The sequence below is a fragment of the Garra rufa genome, chromosome 9 (assembly GCF_049309525.1).
Source record: "Garra rufa chromosome 9, GarRuf1.0, whole genome shotgun sequence".
NCBI lineage: Eukaryota > Metazoa > Chordata > Actinopteri > Cypriniformes > Cyprinidae > Garra > Garra rufa.
This window is the reverse complement of record NC_133369.1, coordinates 2,576,472-2,594,829: the sequence shown is the minus strand read 5'-3', so window position 1 is coordinate 2,594,829 and position 18,358 is coordinate 2,576,472. Positions and strand designations below refer to the sequence as shown.

General features: G+C 31.9%; 1 protein-coding gene across 1 annotated transcript in view; it reads left to right on the top strand.

Annotated features, from left to right (window-relative positions):
* The first annotated feature begins 229 nt into the window (after nt 1-229).
* nkd2b (NKD inhibitor of WNT signaling pathway 2b) overlaps nt 230-18,358 on the top strand; it is a 68,090-nt gene continuing 49,961 nt past the window's right edge. Inside the window, exons 1-3 of the mRNA XM_073848007.1 lie at nt 230-390; nt 746-772; nt 890-984. Of these exons, the coding sequence (XP_073704108.1) occupies nt 366-390; nt 746-772; nt 890-984 (147 nt within the window). The 5' untranslated portion in view covers nt 230-365. The remainder of the gene's footprint in view (nt 391-745; nt 773-889; nt 985-18,358) is intronic.

The window sequence follows — 18,358 nt, the reverse complement described above, 5'->3', positions numbered from 1 at the left end:
AAGTTTCACCCTAGTATCACCTGTGTTTGTGTATCGCGCATGCCCAGTAGGGGGCGACAGTGGCGCTGAAGGGGGCCGGACTGAAGGTGAGCGTTTCTCCCGCACTTCACTTCGCTTCACATCTTCATCTGCAGCGGATCATCATCTCTTGAGCTCCGACGAAAGACACTTTTTTTTTTTTTTTTTTACTCCTCCGTATTAAAGATTCACAGTGACTGTGTCTCGCGGGTGTCGCGGGCTAAATGCCGCTCGTGTGTTTCCGGAAACTGCAGGATTTGCCTTTTAATTTCTCCGAACGGAACGGAATATAATGCTCGACTGTGACCCAGAGATGCACAAATTCTCTTAACCACAGCACTGATACAATGGGGAAACTTCACTCAAAACATGGTGAGTTACACATCTACAAGTTACATAATCGAAAAATATATGTGTGCACTTATATTTACAGATAAATATGTATTTAAAACAACGTTTCTTGTCTTTTAGGAATGATTTCAATGTATTTCTAAAATATAAAAATATCATTGAACTATTTTAACTTTGTGTATGGTTACTTTCCTAACATTTTAAGTCTTGAAAAATAATTTTTTGTCATGCATTATCATTATTAATTTTCAATTTATAGCAGAAATGTTGTTATTTCAAGATATTTCTAATTCTATCCATGCACACTCTTAAAAAGCACATGCATAAATGTTATTATAACTAATGCTTAGATTTCGTCTTTGTCATTGCGATGCAGCTTGCAAACGTCGGGAAAATCCTGAGGGTGAGTTTTGCATTTTGCTTTTGACACAGTTTTGAATCTATTTGTGTTATACGCATTAACTATTAATGTCTTGAATGTTGCAGAACTTTTCCTAACGCTTTTCAAATGCACTTTCAGGGGATAGTTTTGTTGTGAACGGCTTTATTTCGAGCAGAGGACTTGAAGAAGGCGAGAGATACGAAACCAGTCTGAAAGATTATAAGGTAAGAAGCGTTTTTTGTTGCATTTGCATTGGAATCTGTCTGGTTGCGCATTAAAAGGCGAGTTAAAGGCTGCTCTGTGCCTGCTCAAAATTCAGTGTTAATGTGCAATGCTGCATAAAAGCCAGACTTATGCCTGCTCTGATCCACCTCAGCCCCTGGTATCAAAGTATTAAGTTGTAATTGCTGCGTGAATGCATTCATGCCACCTTTGAGCAGCATTAAACCGTGAAAAGATGTCTGAATGCCACTTCAGAAGCACTTCTGTTTCACCTTTGAAGTGTAAATTAAGCATCTGTCTTCTAAGGCAGCATCCTAACTGATATCAAACGCAATAAATGACCGTTCTTGTATACGAAAAAGCACTTCTATTTGAAAACCGAACTAATTTCAGTCAATTTTTCCAAAGGTTGTAGCGTTTGCATTAAGGCTGGGTTGAAAATATAGATTTGAATCGATTCTTATTTTGATGAACCAATATCAATTTTGCAATCCCATGAATCAGTCTATGCTGTTTTCAGTTGATGCATGAACAAAATTTGAGCATTTTCTTTTTATAGCGCTTCTCTTCCAATAGATGGCATTAATCTTTGTGCTTTGTAACTTTTGATCTTTGCTTTCAAAATCTATTTTATCATTAAATTCAAACAATAAATATGGTTTTGGCGCTTTAGCCTCACGTGTACCAATCTGATTATCTCTACCTCTTTACTACTAGTTATAGCACCAAATAAACATGAATGAACATCAGAAAGTATGTTGAAAGAAACAGAATGGAAAAATGTCAAAAAACAGCTTGAAAATGTCACATTTACCACATTTTGCTGTAGCCTCACGTGAACCGATCCGATCATCTTTTTCTATTTACTACTAGTTATAGCACTAAATAAACATGAATGAACGTCAGAAAGTATGTTAAAAGAAGCGAAACAACTTATTAAAAGAATCATTTGTTATTTAATTGATCAGTCAGTGTTTAAACCATGGAAAGATGTAAATAAAAGCGCTTTAAAATGTCACGTAATGTCACATTAACCTTAGGAAAGCCATTCAATGATCATAAATTCAATAGTTGGGTGGAAAAATGTACTCTAGAAATGGGCATTTCGCTACATATATGCACTATATTGCATGATTTTTTAACTAAACAGGTTTTTAAATATCTAATGCATGTTTGAATAAAATCCGTCATAAAAACATGTTGTGACATCCACTCTTTAAAAGTTTAACAAACTGGAGTAGAAACAAAATAATACCATTAAAACATTATAAAAAATTATAATATATGTGTACTACTGTTCAAAAGTTTGGGATCAGTAACATTTTTAATGTTTTTTTTTTTTTGTTTCTTCTGTTCGTCAAGGCTGCATTTATTTGATCAAAAATCCATTAAAAAAACTGTAATATAGTGAAATATTATTTCAATTTAAAAATCACTTTTTTCTATGTGAATATATTTTAAAGTGTAATTGTTTCCTGTGATGCAAAGCTGATTTTTCAGCATCATTACTCCAGTCTTCAGTGTCACATGATTCTTCAGAAATAATTTTAATATGCTGATTTATTATCAATGTTGAAAACAGTTGTGCTGCTTAAAATTCTAGTTGCTTTTTTCAGGATTCCTTTCTGCCATTTAAAAGTTTGTGGTCATTTTTATTCTTTCTTTTTTTGAAAGAAATGAATACTTAGTGAGGATGTGTTAAATTGGTTAAAAAGTGATAACAAAGACTTATATTGTTGGAAAATATTTATATTTTGAATAAACAGTGTTCTTTGTAACTTTTTATTCATTAAAGAATCCTGAAAAAAAAAATCTCAGGTTCCAAAATATTAAGCAGCACAACGGTTTCCAATATTGATAATAAAATTAATAAATCATCATATGAGAATAATTTTTGAATGATCATGTGACACTGAAGACTGGAGAAAATTCAGCTTTGTGTCACAGAAATAAATTATATTTTTAAATATATTAAAATAGAAAACCATTATTTTAAACTTTCTTTCTTTAAACTATTTTTCAATGTTACAAATTTTCTGTGTTTTTGATCAAGTAAATGCAGCCTTGATGAGCATAAGAGAATTCTGTTAATCTGTTAAAAATCTTACTGACCCCAAACTTTTGAATGGTAGTGTATATGTAATAAGTATATTATAATGTAAATATATTATAATAAATGGTGGGCATAGATTATTTTTTTTAATCTAGATTAATCTCACTGTAATCTTGGAATTAATCTAGATTTTTTACTTGATTTTTTATTATTTTTTAAATTTTTACTATTTGATTATAAATCACTTTAATATAGTAATGTAACTGACAGGGTTTATTTATTTATTTTTTCTTAAAAAAAAATGGCATTTACTGTACCTGATTCAGTCAATTTAATCAATATCGAAATCAAAACTGAATCGAATTGCAAGCTAGTGAATCAAACTCAAACTGAATCCTGAAATTTGTCTTAAAGCCCAGCTCTAGTTTGCATGCTCTTAAGATTTATTAATAAACATAAAAATGCATAGCAGCAACTAATACTAAGTCATGCTTTTATAAATATATTTATATTTACATATATACATTATATTTATAAGAAATATATTCTTCTAATATAAACACATTATAATATTTTTTAATTATAAAAACTGCTTTATTTGTGATTTTTATTTTAAATATACGTTTATAAATCACTTTATTATAGTAATGTACCAACTGACAGGGGTTATTTATTTTTTCTTAAAAAAAAAAAGACATGCACTGTACCTGATTTGATTGATATCCAATATCAAGATCAAAACTGAAGCTAGTGAATCAAACTCAAACCAAATCATTAAATTGGTCTCAAAGCCCAGCTCTAGTTTGCATGCTGCATAAAAATACACCGCACCAAGTAGGGCTGGGTATTGTGACCAATTCGGCGATTCGATTCTTATTTTTATGATTTCGATTCGATATCGATTAGCTATCAGTATTTCATTTAAAATGTTAGTTTTGCAGACATGGGTCCATATTTTGATATAAATACTGGTAACTGAAACTCTCCTACTAAAGTTTATTACTGAAATGCACATCTACATTAATAATAGGGTGCACACAGTTGTTTATTTTAAATGAACACTGTCTGTAACAAGAAGTCATAAATATGTGCATCCATTGTACATGTAAACAAACTGCAAAATGCACATTACTGTAAAAAAAATTAAAAGACAGTAACAGTTCTTAACTACAGCCTAATCATTTTTGATCACCAGATTTTTCTGCAAAAACTGCAGCTGATGGTGACACCTTCAGGACGAGAGGTGAATATTCATATCCTCTTACGTGAAGCACGCGCATTAAGAATCGATTCGGGAAATCGTTTCGTTAAACTGAAGATCGATTAAAATCGGAGAATCGATATTTTTTTACCCAGCCCTAGCACCAAGCCACCAACTAATATTAAGAAATGTTTTGTATACTTTCAGTGCTTTCTTCTCAAAGGATGCTTTTAATGCTGCGTTGCAAAAAGTGGCCCAAAAATGGTTTCTTAGAGACTAGATTTGCAATGCTTTTATAAAAGTAGTGTCTCAGAAGAAACTATTCAGCAGTAAGACAGACATAGCTTGAGTTTTTCTCCCTGTATCTTGGTCGAATCGCTCAAGAATCTAGACGGGAGCTGCACCACAGAAGGAACAACTTGCGGTGAGCCGTGCGCCGTCCCGCTGCCAAAGACCACATTCCCACTACCGAGAAATCATCATTACAGCGGCTGAGACAAACAGACGGGAGCGTGCGTTCGCGGGGCCGTGCAGCGACACGTCCGGCTCCTCACCATGCGGAGAGCTGCTGTTGTTTTTGTCGTGTTTGGCAGCGGGACAGCACCGCTGCGGTTGTTCCCCGGTGGGATTGATGGGTTTTGACGGGCCGTTCCCTGCGGGGAGTTTTGGCGGAGGTGCTGTGACATCAACGGCGGGCGTTGAAGGTGCAGAGCTAAGATTTTGAGATTGACAGCTGTATTAGCTCACAGCTGAGAGTCGTGGTTAGTCCAGCGACTGACGTGCATAACATCTGTGTGAACAATGTTCGGATTATACAGTGACTTACAGGAGTGTCAGATGACCAGATTTGGTCTTATATCTATGCAGTTCATTTTTTGTGTGTTTTCTTCTCCACTCATTCTCCGACCACACAGTACCACTGTTTTCTGACATTTTTCATAACCTGAGACAGGTTGACAGCTCTAACCTGAGTGATTAACAGCAAAGAATAACATGCCTCATGGCATACGAATGTCTGCACATCTGAATATTGCAGTGATTTTAATGCACTGTTTACTGCACTTGTTGAGACAGAGATTTATTAGTGTCTCTCGTTTAAACATCACTAATAAAAACGCTGTTAGAGCTTGTTTGATTTATTTATGTGGATGGGTTGAAAATGTCCATTTCGAAGAATCTATTTGAGAAAAAAAAACAATAGCAAAAATTTTAATGGATAGAAATTCACAGAAATGAAGCAAACAGACAGTACATTTTTTGATTCATTTCTGACTGTAGTTTCAAGCTGTCCAGTTTAAAGAATCAATTCAAAAGTCTTAAAAGTCTCTGAATCAATTAATAGGAATGGACTGATGTTGACGAGAATAAATCAAACCAAACTTTACCAAGTTAGTTTGATCAATTTCTGTGGATCTGTGCAAACTGTCCGTTTCAAAGAATCAATTCAAAATTCAATCACAGAAATTTCAGAATTGATTAATTAAAATGGACAGAAATTCACAGAAATGTAGCTAACAGACTCTTAAAGGATAACTATTGCCAAAATGCAACCTGGGCTGTTGTTTTTTTTTTACTGTAAACGAGACAAACTTATATCTAAAAGCATAATTACGACAAACGAGACGAAAGTGAGTTGTTCAAAACCTTTCTTTTTAGTAAACTCTGTGTCCACAAACAATGTTCTCAATGCTGGAGTTCATGTGTAGAGACCCAGGCCATACTTCCAGCAAAGTTTCATGGTTTCACCACAATCTCAAAAACGGCTCGTTTGTCGTAATTATGCTTTTAGATATGAGTTTGTCTCGTTTACAGTAAAAAAACAGCCCATGTTGCATTTTGGCAACAGTTATCCTTTAACTAGTTTGTTTGATTCATTTCTGTCTGTAGGTTCAAAGAGTCAATTCAAAAGTCAGTCATAGAAGTTTCTGAATCAATTAATTGTAATGGACCAACCTTACCAAGTTTGTTTGATTCATTTGTGTGGCTGGGTTCAAACTGTCCATTTCAACGAATCAATTCAAAAGTATTTAACTTTATTCATTGAATTGGACCACAGTTCACCACGGGAATTAACCAAACTGACTGACTTTAACAAGTTTGTTCGATTTATTTCTGTGGATTGGTTCAAAATGTCAAATTTGATAGAATCAATTCAAAAGTCAATTGCAATTGATTCACTGAAATGCATGAAAATTGGAATGAATCAAGCCAACTCTAACAAGCTTGTTTAAATCTTTAGTGGATGGGTTTAAAGTGTCCATTTCAAAGAATCGATTCAATAGACATTCGACTTTAATCCTTGACTTGTACAGAATTAAACAGGAATGAATCAAATTACCTTAACAAGTTTGTTTGATTAATTTCTGTGGATGGGATCAAACTGACCATTTTAAAGAATCATTTCAAAATTCAATCATAGAAATCTCACAATTGATTGCTCAAATAGACAGAAATGGACAGAAAAGTCAAATTTAGAAATCTCTGAAATCGACAGAAGTTCACAGGAATGAATCAAACCAACTCAAAACTGTTAGTTTGTTTCATTCCTGTTTATGGTATCAACTCAAAATCTAAAACATCCCTGAATTGATTCATTAAAATGAACAGAAATTCACAAGAGTTATTCAAACCAACTCTAAAATGGACAGTTTGATCCCATCCACAGAAACAATCAACTCAAACGTCAGTCTCAAAAAATAAAATAAAAATAAATGCCTGTTTAATTCATTTCTGTGGATCACTTAAAATGATCAAATTTAAAAGAATCAGTTCTAAAGTCAGTTGCAGTTGATTAATTAAAATGGACAACAATATCTTTGAATTAATCAAACAGACTCGTAAAGGTTTGTTTGATTTTTTATTTTTTTTCTGTGGAGAGGTTCAAAATCAATTAAATTCAAACGTCAAAATTCAAAACTGAAATTCACAGATAAGAATCAAACCATCTCTGAAAAGTCTAATTTATTTGTGTGGATGGGTTCAAACTGTCCATTTCAAACAATCAATTCAAAAGTCTTCGACTTTATTTATTGAATGAGATATTCAAAGGAATTAATCAAATTGACACATCAGTGTTTGTTTGATTCATTTCTGTGGGTTCAAACTGTTAACTTCAAAGAATCAATTCAAAATATTTATTAGAATGGACAGAAATTCCCAGGAGTGAAGCAAACCGATTCTTTGTTAGATTAACTTCTGTGGATGCACTCAAATTTTCTAATTCAGGGAAAAAATGTAGAAAGTCAATCTCAAAAGTGTCTAAAGAATGGATTTGTTGAAATGGACAGATGTGTCTAACCATGTCAGACTCTCACCTGTGGTTTTGCATTGAGTCATTTCAATTATCTCACACTGTAGGTCGTCAAAGTAAAAAGACTATAACTGATGATTAACCTGCTCTGTTAGTAGCCATATAAAACTCCTTCCCCTCATGAATGGGAAAGTTATTTGGGAAAATCTGACAGCGGCCTTGAGGGGAAACCAGCGGCGACGGCGCGGGACACGTCATGTGTCGTTAACAACAGGTCCTGGGTTTGATTTCATCAGAGTTTTGGCTCTGATTTGTGTTTTGTCAGTCGTCAAGTACCTGAAAGACTCTTTGAAAACTGTGAGCGAGAGTGCGGGAGACTTTTGATTTGCGATAAGACGTGTTTAGCTTGTTTATTTAGGGTGGATGAAGTGAAAGAGACACTTTCAGAATAGATCTTTGATGTGAGTCCACTTCAGAGTTTGAACCCATCTCTAAAAAAATGATTTGAGCCAACTTGTTAGAGTCGGTCTGATTCATTCTTGTGAACTTCTGTCCATTCACATTAATTGATTCAGAGACTTCTAAGATTGACTTCTGTATTGATTGTTTGAATTGGACAGATTGAGCCTATGAACTAGAATCCGAAAACTAGTTAAGAGTCTGTTTGCTTCATTTTTGTGAATTTCTGTGATTGAATGTTGTACTGATGACTTGAAATGGACAGTTTGAAAACATCCACACAAATGAATCAAACAAACTTGTTCAAGTTGGTTTGATTCATTCCTGTGAACTGCTGTCCTTTCCAATTAATTGATTCAGAGACTTCTAAGATTGACTTTTGTATTGATTCTCTGAATTGGACAGATTGAACCTACAGACAGACATTAATCAGAAAACTAGTTTTCTCTTTGCTTAATTTCTGTTCATTTTATTAAATAAATTCTGACATTTCTGTGGTTGAATGTTGAATTGATCAATGATTCTTTGAAATGGACAGTTTGAACCCAACCACACAAATGATTCAAGTGAACTTGTTAGAGTTGGTTTGATTCATTCCTGTAAATTTTTCAATGAATCAATCAATTCAAAGACTTTTGATTTGCGATAAGACGTGTTTAGGTTGTTTATTTATGGTGGATGAAGTGTAAGAGGCACTTTTCAGAGTTCGAACCCAGCCACGCAAAATCTGAACAACGAGTTTGTCTGATTCATTTCTGTGAACTTCAGTCCATTCCAATTAATTGATCCAGAGACTTCTAAGATTGATGTTTGTGTTGATTCTTTGAATTGGACAGATTGAACCTGTAGACAAATGAATCAAACAAACTTGTTAAGGTGAGTCAGTTTGGTTGATTCCTCTGAATTTCTGCCTAATTCAATGAATAAAGTGAAAGACTTTTGAAATGGTTCTTTGACATGGACAGTTTGAACACATCCACACAAATTATTCAAACAAACTTGTTAGAGTTGGTCTGATTCATTCTTGTGAACTTCAGTCCGTTCCAATTAATTGAGTCAGAGACTTCTAAGATCGACTTCTGATTGATTCTTTGAATTGAACAGATTGAACCTATAGACAGAAATGAATCAGAAAACTAGTGAAGAGTCTGTCCGCTTCCTTTCTGTGAATTTCTGTCCATTTTAATAAATCAGTTCTGGCATTTCTGTGACTAAATGTTGAGTTGATCACTTGGAATGGACAGTTTGAACACATCCACAGAAATGAATCAAACTAACTTGTTAAGGTGAGTGAATTTGGTTGATTCTTCTGAATTTCTGTCCAGTGCAATGACTTCTGAAATTCTTTGAAATGGACAGTTTGAACCCATCCACACAAAGTGATTCAAACAGACATGTTAGAGTTGGTTTGATTAATTCCTGTGAATTTCTGAATGTTTCAGTGAATCAATTCAGAAACTTTTGATTTGCAATAAGACATGTTTAGGTTTTTTATTTAGAGTGGATGATATAGCTTTTGATGTGAGTCCATTTCAGGTCAGAGTTTGGTTACTGTGAAAATCTGCTTTGGACCAAACAACAAAACCATGAGTCAAGAGACTGAACTAGTGGACTAGTTTGTTTTTATTTCTTTAAATTGGTTCAAATGGTTCATTTAATTGAATCAGTTCAAAATTCTATCTCAAAAGTCTGAATTCATTCTTTGAAATGGAAGAAATGAATCAAATTGATTCACTTTATTGCCTTCTTATCGAATTGTTTTGCAAATTAATCTGCAATTTCTCATATATTGCATATTTATGTTTAAGCAAACTAAACAAATGCATGTGTGCTTATGATTTACGCTGCTGTTTTTCTAATCTGCGCTTTGTGATTTTGTAAAAAAAACAAAACATTGTAATCACAGTTTTGTGCTGCCATGTTTATTCTGGAGTAAACTGAATCCTCATTAACAATGCCTTGATGGGTTGCAGGGATAAATAGCTATTGTGATTCGTTCGGTTTCCAGTGATTAGTAGTTGCATCCCGTCTACTAAATACTACATGAGCAGTTCAGCCAAAAATCAACATTTTATCATCATTTACTACCACTTAGTTTGTTCCAAACCCATATTATTAATATTTTTTTGTTTGTCGTGACGCACAAAGTAGATCCTGAGCAGATTATGTATGCTTTTGTTTTCCACTTACTTCCACTGCCAAAGTGCAAAAGTAGTCTCATATACTCTACTTTCCAGAATCATGTACAGTAAGTAGGTCATATGACTGTGTGAGTGTGAGTAAATGATGTCAAAAACTTAATTTCTTGTCATTTTTCACATTTTTTTCATCAAAGAAGAGTCCACTGGGCCCTAGATGTTTAGACTGCAAAAAATGGCCAAGTAAATATTTATTGTGCTGATCTATTCTGTTTGAAGCGCCATCATGTTTTCAATTAGTTTCTTTTTATTCTCGAACAGCATGTTTCTCTTCATGCCATACTGGTTTATAATGTGATTGGGCTGGTGTAAATTATTTTCCAGACCAGTCTTTTTATAGACTGTCTACATGTCATTTCTCTTTGAACCACTCCATAAATTTCTTATTTCCATAATTTCTCTGATTAAAGACGTTTGTGATCAGTTGCAAAAGTTTAAGGAGAATCGAGTGACGTGGTTTTGGCATGCCGCCCACTTCTAGGGATGCTTTGACATTTGTCATAGTGTTGTATTGTGATTATAAGTGCGGTTTGACTTTGCACCCCAGAGCAGCTGTAATTCTGTCCTCTAAATGAACTGAAAGCAGACACTTCCACACGGATTGATGCTCGTGCCTACGGCAAACACAACAGATATATAATCTGACACTCAGTGTTTAGGAATCTGTGTAAGGATGACGTATTTCTGGATTATAACAAGTGAAGTATACAAGTGCTTTGTTCTGACTTTACCTTCGCTTTCACATTTTTTGAATACAGATTGATTCAAAATAACAGAATCATTGATGCAAACTTCAGCTTTTGCTTTCTATAAGCAGACTGTACCATGTTACTCCCTTATTCTTTTTCTTTTTGTATGTTATTTCAGATTTGAATACATTTGAAGCTCCATTGGCATTAATTGTGGGATAAAATGCATTACTGCCAAATAATGTCAACTAATCTCAGGTTTTAAACAAATATCACTGCAAAAGAGTTGTTAAAGCCCTTTAAATGATTCATTTTATGATCTTATTTGTCTACTTTTCTAAATCATTGAGACTTTTTTTTTAAGCAGATGAACTTTTGGTGATGTCTAACTCCCACAAATTGTCTTTTCTCCATGCAAACAGTCTCTTTCTGTGTAATCATGCCATTAAATGCAGACATTAGTAAGCTAGTTTGTTTTTTCATCAGATTTGGAGAAATGTGTCATTCCATCACTGTCTCACCAATGGATGTGAATGGGTGCCGTCAGAATGAGAGTCCAAACAGCTGATAAAAACATCACAAAAATCCACACCACTCCAGTCCATCAGTTAACATCTGGAGAAGACAAAAGCTGAAATAAATCCATCATTAAGACGTTTTTAACTAAAATACCAGTCCATAATCCATAATAACTCTTCTTTCAGTGAAAAAGTGGTCTGGTCTAAACAGCTCTAAACAAATATGTGGCTGGATTTTGATGTGAGAGACAACAGGAGATGGACTTTTGTCATTGGCGGAAACGTTATTATGGATTACGGACTCATATTTTAGTTTAAAACCTCTTAATGATGGATTTGTTTCAGCTTTTGTCTTCTCAAGATGTTAACTGATGGACTGGACTGGTGTGGATTACTTGTGTGATGTTTTTATCAGCTGTTTGAACTCTCATTCTGACGGCACCCATTCACTGCAGAGGATCCATTGGTGAGACAGTGACGGAATGACACATTTCCCCAAATCTGATGAAGAAACAAACTCATCCTAATCTTGGATGACCTGAGGAAGAGCACATTTTTAGCAAATTTTCATTTTTGGCTGAACTATATCTTTAAGAATGGGTTGCTGTAAACAAACATGTGGCTGGATTTTGATGTGAGAGACAACAGGAGGAAGAATTATTATAGATTATGAACTCGTATTTTAGCTAAAAATGTCTTAATGATGGATTTGTTTCATCTTTTGTCGTCTTAAGATGTTAATTGATGGAATGAAGCAGTGTGGATTACTTGTGGATTATTGTAATGTAATGTATTTTATCTATGTTTTTATCTATCATCTTGCAAAGACAAAAAGCTGAAACAAATCAATCATTAAGACATTTGCAACTTTAAACTGTTGCTTTGGGACAATATACGACTCCATAATCCATAATAATGCTTCCTCCAGTGATAAAAGTCCATCTCCTGTTGTCTCTCACATCAAAATCCAGCCACGTATTTGTTTAGAGCTGTTTTGGCTTGTAAACGGTTATGATTTGTGCCGATTTCTCTTCTGATTTAGACCAGATGACATTTTCCACTGGAGGAAGCGTTATTATGGATTACGGACTGGTATTTTAGTTAAAAACGTCTTAATGATGAATTTGTTTCAGCTTTTGTCTTCACAAGAGGTTAACTGATGGTCTGGAGTGGTGTGGATTACTTGTGGATTATTGTGATGTTTTTATCAGCTGTTTGGACTCTCATTCTGACGGCACCCATTCACATCCATTGGTGAGACAGTGATGGAATGACAGAATTCTCCAAATCTAAATCTAATCTTGGATGAATACAAATAAATTCAAATTAAATAAACTCAAAACATGACAAACATGGCAAAAGCACATAACTTTATTGTAAAGAAATGAACAATTAAAATGAAAACTGAAAAAGCACTAAAATTACTAAAGCACATATTGCTAAAATCTAAATGAAAACAGAAAATATAAAATACATTTAGGTTGAAGCACTGAAATCAACTGAAACTAAACTTAAATAATAATACATTTAGTATTTTGAGGAAAAAAACTTGACAAAAGCACATATTACTAAAAAAATAAACTAATTAAAATAAAAACTAAAACTATAACAATAAATAGGTTTAAGCACTAAGATTAACTGACTTTGCACTAAAACTTAATTAAAAATGAATTCAAGTTAAATAATACTATTTAAGAAAACAAATAAAATGACAAACTCACAACAATGTTACTAAAAATTAAACTTGAATTAAAATTAAATTGAAAAGTGAAAATATAAGTTAAACTGCAAAAATTAACTAACGTTAGAACTGAAATAAAAAAAATACAATTAAATAGTAATATTTTTACAAAAATAATACAAATGACAAAAGCACTAGTAATAATGACAAATGACATTGTTTTTATCAGCTGTTTGGACTCTCATTCTGACGGCACCCATTCACATCCAGTGGTTGTGAATGGGTGGCAAGTGATGCAATGACACCATTTCTCCAAATCTGATGAAGAAACAAACTCATTCTAATCTTGGATGAATACAAATAAATTCAAATTAAATAGTAATATTTTGAAAAATTCAAAACATGACATTTTTGTAAAAAAAAAAAAATTAACAATTAAAATGAAAACTTACAACAAAATACAATGAAATAGTAATATTTTTACAAAAAATATTAAAAAATAACAATATTTTCATCAGCTGTTTGGACTCTCATTCTGACGGCACCCATTCACATCCATTGGTGAGCAAGTGATGCAATGACACATTTCTCCAAATCTGATGAAGAAACAAACTCATTCTAATCTTGGATGAATACAAATAAATTCAAATTAAATAGTAATATTTTGAAAAATTCAAAACATGACATTTTTGTAAAAAAAAATTAACAATTACAATTGAAAACTTACAAAATATACAATTAAATAGTAATATTTTTACAAAAAAATAATAAAAAATAATATTTTCATCAGCTGTTTGGACTCTCATTCTGACGGCACCCATTCACATCCATTGATGAGCAAGTGATGCAATGACACATTTCTCCAAATCTGATGAAGAAACAAACTCATCCTAATCTTGAATGGTCTGAAAGTAAAAACATTTAAAGCAAATTTGTATTTTTGGCTAAACTATTCCTTTAATCAATGGAAAAGCTTATTTCTTACAAACACATGCTGATGTTTTCTCAAGCTTTCAAGCTTTTCGTTGATGTATGGTTTGTTAGGACAGGACATTATTTGGCTGAGATACAACTATTTGAATATCTAAAATCTGAGTGAGCAAAATATTGAGAAAATTGCATTCAGAGTTGTCCAAAGGAAAGTTTTAGCAATGCATAATACTAATCAGAAATTACGTTTTGATATATTTACAGTCGGAAATTGACAAAATATCTTCATGAAGCATGATCTTTACTTAATATCCTAACGATTTTTGGCATAAAGGAAAAATTGATCATTTTGAGCCATACAATGTATTTTTGGCTGGTTTTGTGGTCCAGGGTCACATTTATCCAGATGTACTTTTGTTTATATACTCTATTGACTGCATTTATTCAAAGAACTTGACTGAAAAAGGAACGATGGATTAAGTCCAAATGATTTTCCTGCAGCAGATGCTGAAGAAACAGCTTAATTCACCCTAAACCCACCCGGAACATTCCTTGAAGTTAATGGAAAAGAGGGAATGTGTCCGATAATTGTGTCTGGCTGCCTTTTAAAGTCAGCTTTAGGATTTGGGAGGCAGGTAAAGTCCTGATGGCCGCAGATTAGAAAAGGGCCAAATCCGGCGTTCGCTCGCTCGCCCCCTCCCCCAAACCATTGTCAGGGAAGCGGAGGGAATGGGATTCTTTAGCTGCCTGGCCGCGACTTCAAAGCGTGGAGCTGAGAGTTATTAAAGCTCTCTGATATCACTGGAGCCACGGGTTGTTGCGGCGCGGATCTGGGGGAAGGGCGGACGGACGGACACTGACAGACGGGTGAGTATCCCCAGGGTTTTCCTGGTGTGGAGATCTGGAGTATTAGCTCTGAAAGCCATTGGTGTTCAGTGAACAATAATGAGCTCATTAGCTGCTGTCACATGTTTCCTTAAAGGAAGGTCATGTCATTCCAAACCTGCATGATTTAGGCATGCATCTTTATCTGGGTTATTATCATGAACTTAAACTAAAACCATCATTTTTGTTGCCGTTACTTGAAATAAGATATTTAAAAAAAAAAAATATTTCAACTAGTTGCAAAGGCAACATGTGCATTTTTATTTAGTTTAAGTATTAAAATAACTAAAAAAATAAATGAAGTAAAACAGAAACTATTAAAAAAGAAAGAATTACTATAAATAAAATATTAAAATAAATATTTCAGCCAAGGAAACATTTCTCAATTTCATTTAGTTTCAGTAAAAAAAAACAAAAAAAAACATGAATTATATTTTTATATATATTTTATATCATCTACTTGTAAGAAAGTACATAAACAAATCTAACAGATATTTTAAAATATTGTAATTAATGGAGATAAAATATTTAAACATTTATTTCAGCCAGTTGCTGAGCAACATTGCTCAAAAAATGTATTTAAATTTTTTTAAAACAATTACAAAAAAATATAACAAAAAATAAAAAGAATATAATTTTTTTTTTTTATTAGTTAGTTGCAATGGCAAGATTTTGTCATTTTCTTTTAGTTTAAATTGCTGTACTAAAATAACTCAACTTAAATAAGCGAAACTAAAAACTATAAAAGTAAATTTTTAAAAAAAAATATATATATATATATAGAAAAATAGAAAAAAATAATTTTATTAGCTTTTTATTTTAATACTATAAAACATTACTAAAAAAACAAAAGTAATCATTTTTTGGGAATAATTAAAAATCATTAAAAATTTTACTAAAAAGAATAGAATAAATATAAAAATATATTTTATTAGATGCAAAGGCAAGATTTTTCCATTTTCATTGAATATAAAAATATACAATAGAATAGAAAAAATATATATTATATATAAAACATATATTTTTATTAGTTTTTTATTTATCATTAAAAGACATTAAAAAAATCATCTTTTTTTGATAATAAAATAATAAATAAAAAAATGTAAAATGTGTGCCTTTGCAACTAGCTATTTAAAAAGATCTATTCTTATATTTGTTCTATTTTTTGTTGTTGTTTTTTCTATTTTTATATATATATTTTTAATAATTTCTATTTAATTTTTTTGTTTGTTTGAATCATCTACTTTTATGCTGCGTTTGTCCTTTTTAGAGTCACTATTATATACTGAAAAATAACAGTTCATTGAAAATCCGTCTTTCATGTTGCATATGGCTTTGGAACGACATGACAGCTTTTCATTTTTCACAAACTATTCCTGAAAGTTTTGCACTTCAGATTAAAGAACGTTGAGTGAAAGGAGCAAAAAAAAAAAAAAAAGCAAGAGTTGCGAATGTGTTCATTATGGATTTGGACACAGAGGTGACTGTTGGCTGATCAAAGACACTCCCTGAAAAAACCCAGCCTTTGTTTTTGTTCCTGAAGGAGCTGGCGATGGGGAAAGAATGAGTTGGCTGGTTTTGAGAGATGATGGCAGGTGTTCGGCTCTTACCTGTATAAACACCTGGCACGGAGCTAGAGAGATCTTCGGCGGTCAGATCAAAATGAGCAGCCAAAATAGCAGCGGCGGCTCCGAATGTTGTCGGAAAGCCGGACAAGAGGCCTCTCTGTCAAAAATCAGCACGGAAAGCGCTGAGGCGGAGGCTCTCCTGCCCTCCAAAGGCATGGCCAAAGGCCATTCTTAAAGAGCCGGTGTGTGAGGCCTCAGATGGAAACATCAACAGTCTGCTGCACACTGACTGCTTCTTCAGCCCAATAATGACACACGCGCTCAGTTTCAACCTTTCAACGCCCCTTTGGTCTTAAACGTTCCCAGGCGTGAAGCCGCCGATGCCAGTGAAGTACGAACGATCTGATAGAAATGGTGCGAGGAATCATTACAGAGTCAGAACGAGCTCGAGTTTGGATCAAATTGGCTAAAACACAGGAAGCTGAACTGGAAATTGTTTTGGAATTAATAGCGGTCGATTCCACTTCCTGCCAAAGAATTCAGCAGAAGAATATTAGCAGTACATAATCGGCAAGACAAATATTTAGTGAATCAGTATATTTTGGTACAAAATGGTCCATAAAAAAGATATTGCAATTTTTTTATATAGAAAGTAATGAATAAAGCAATCATTTAAAATGAATTTATACTAATAAATAATTCATAAATAGAGATATAAATTTATAAAAAAATTATGTATGGTAAATCATAATATCAATTATAAATGAAATATAAGTGAGAAAATTTCATTTTATAATTATATATAATATTTTTTTGTTTTATAATAAATAATTCATAATAAAATAATAAGAATTCATTATTAAAGATACATTTTATGTAAATAATATTATGCACTGTACATCATAACTAAAATTGTAAATATATAAATGAAGAAATTTCACTGTGTGTGCATATATATGCAATGTTAACAATTACACATAATATATACATTAATATATAAATTAAATAATTTATTGAATTTATAATGATAAATAATTAAAAATGAAATTATGCACAGTAAATAGTAATATAAATTATAAATGAAATCTACGTTTTGAAAAAAAAAAAAAAAAAAATATATATATATATATATAATGAAGATATGAAACTATAAATAATGAAAGTATTTATAATAATAAATGTTATAATTAAAAATATAATTTTATTATGAATTAAAATTAATTAAAATTAAATATATAAGCAAAAATTTCATAATTCATATATATTTTCTGTATGTATAATTATTTAAATTTAATATAATATAAAATTTTATATACATAAATTTAATACATTTATTTATATATATATATATATATATATATATATATATATATATATATATATATATGAAGATATGAAACTATAAATAAGTAGTAATGTTATATATAAAAATGTATAATGAATTAAATTTTTATTGTGTACAATAAATCATAATATTAATTATAAATAAATATATAAATAAGAAATTTCACAATTCATATATATTTTACATGTTTCATTATCTAAATAAATAAATGTAATATAAATATAAAATTTCTTATACATACATTAAAAGCATTTCTATATATGATGAAGATATGAAACTGTCTAAATGAATTCATGTAATGATTTTTATGTATTAATTTATAATAAATATGTTAATTAAAATTCTATTATTAATTAAAATAAATCATAATATTAATTATTAATTTAATACATATATTTTATATAGAATGTATTAAATGTAATACATTTGATATAAATATTACATTTTATATACATACATTTAACACACATAACTTTTAACATTGATTATTTACATCATGTTCCTCATAAATATCTCATATGTTGAGTGTATAGAACAGATATAACAGACCCTGATGGATTTAGTCAGTCTTCATCATCCCAGTGGAAAAACCTGTAAATATGATGATG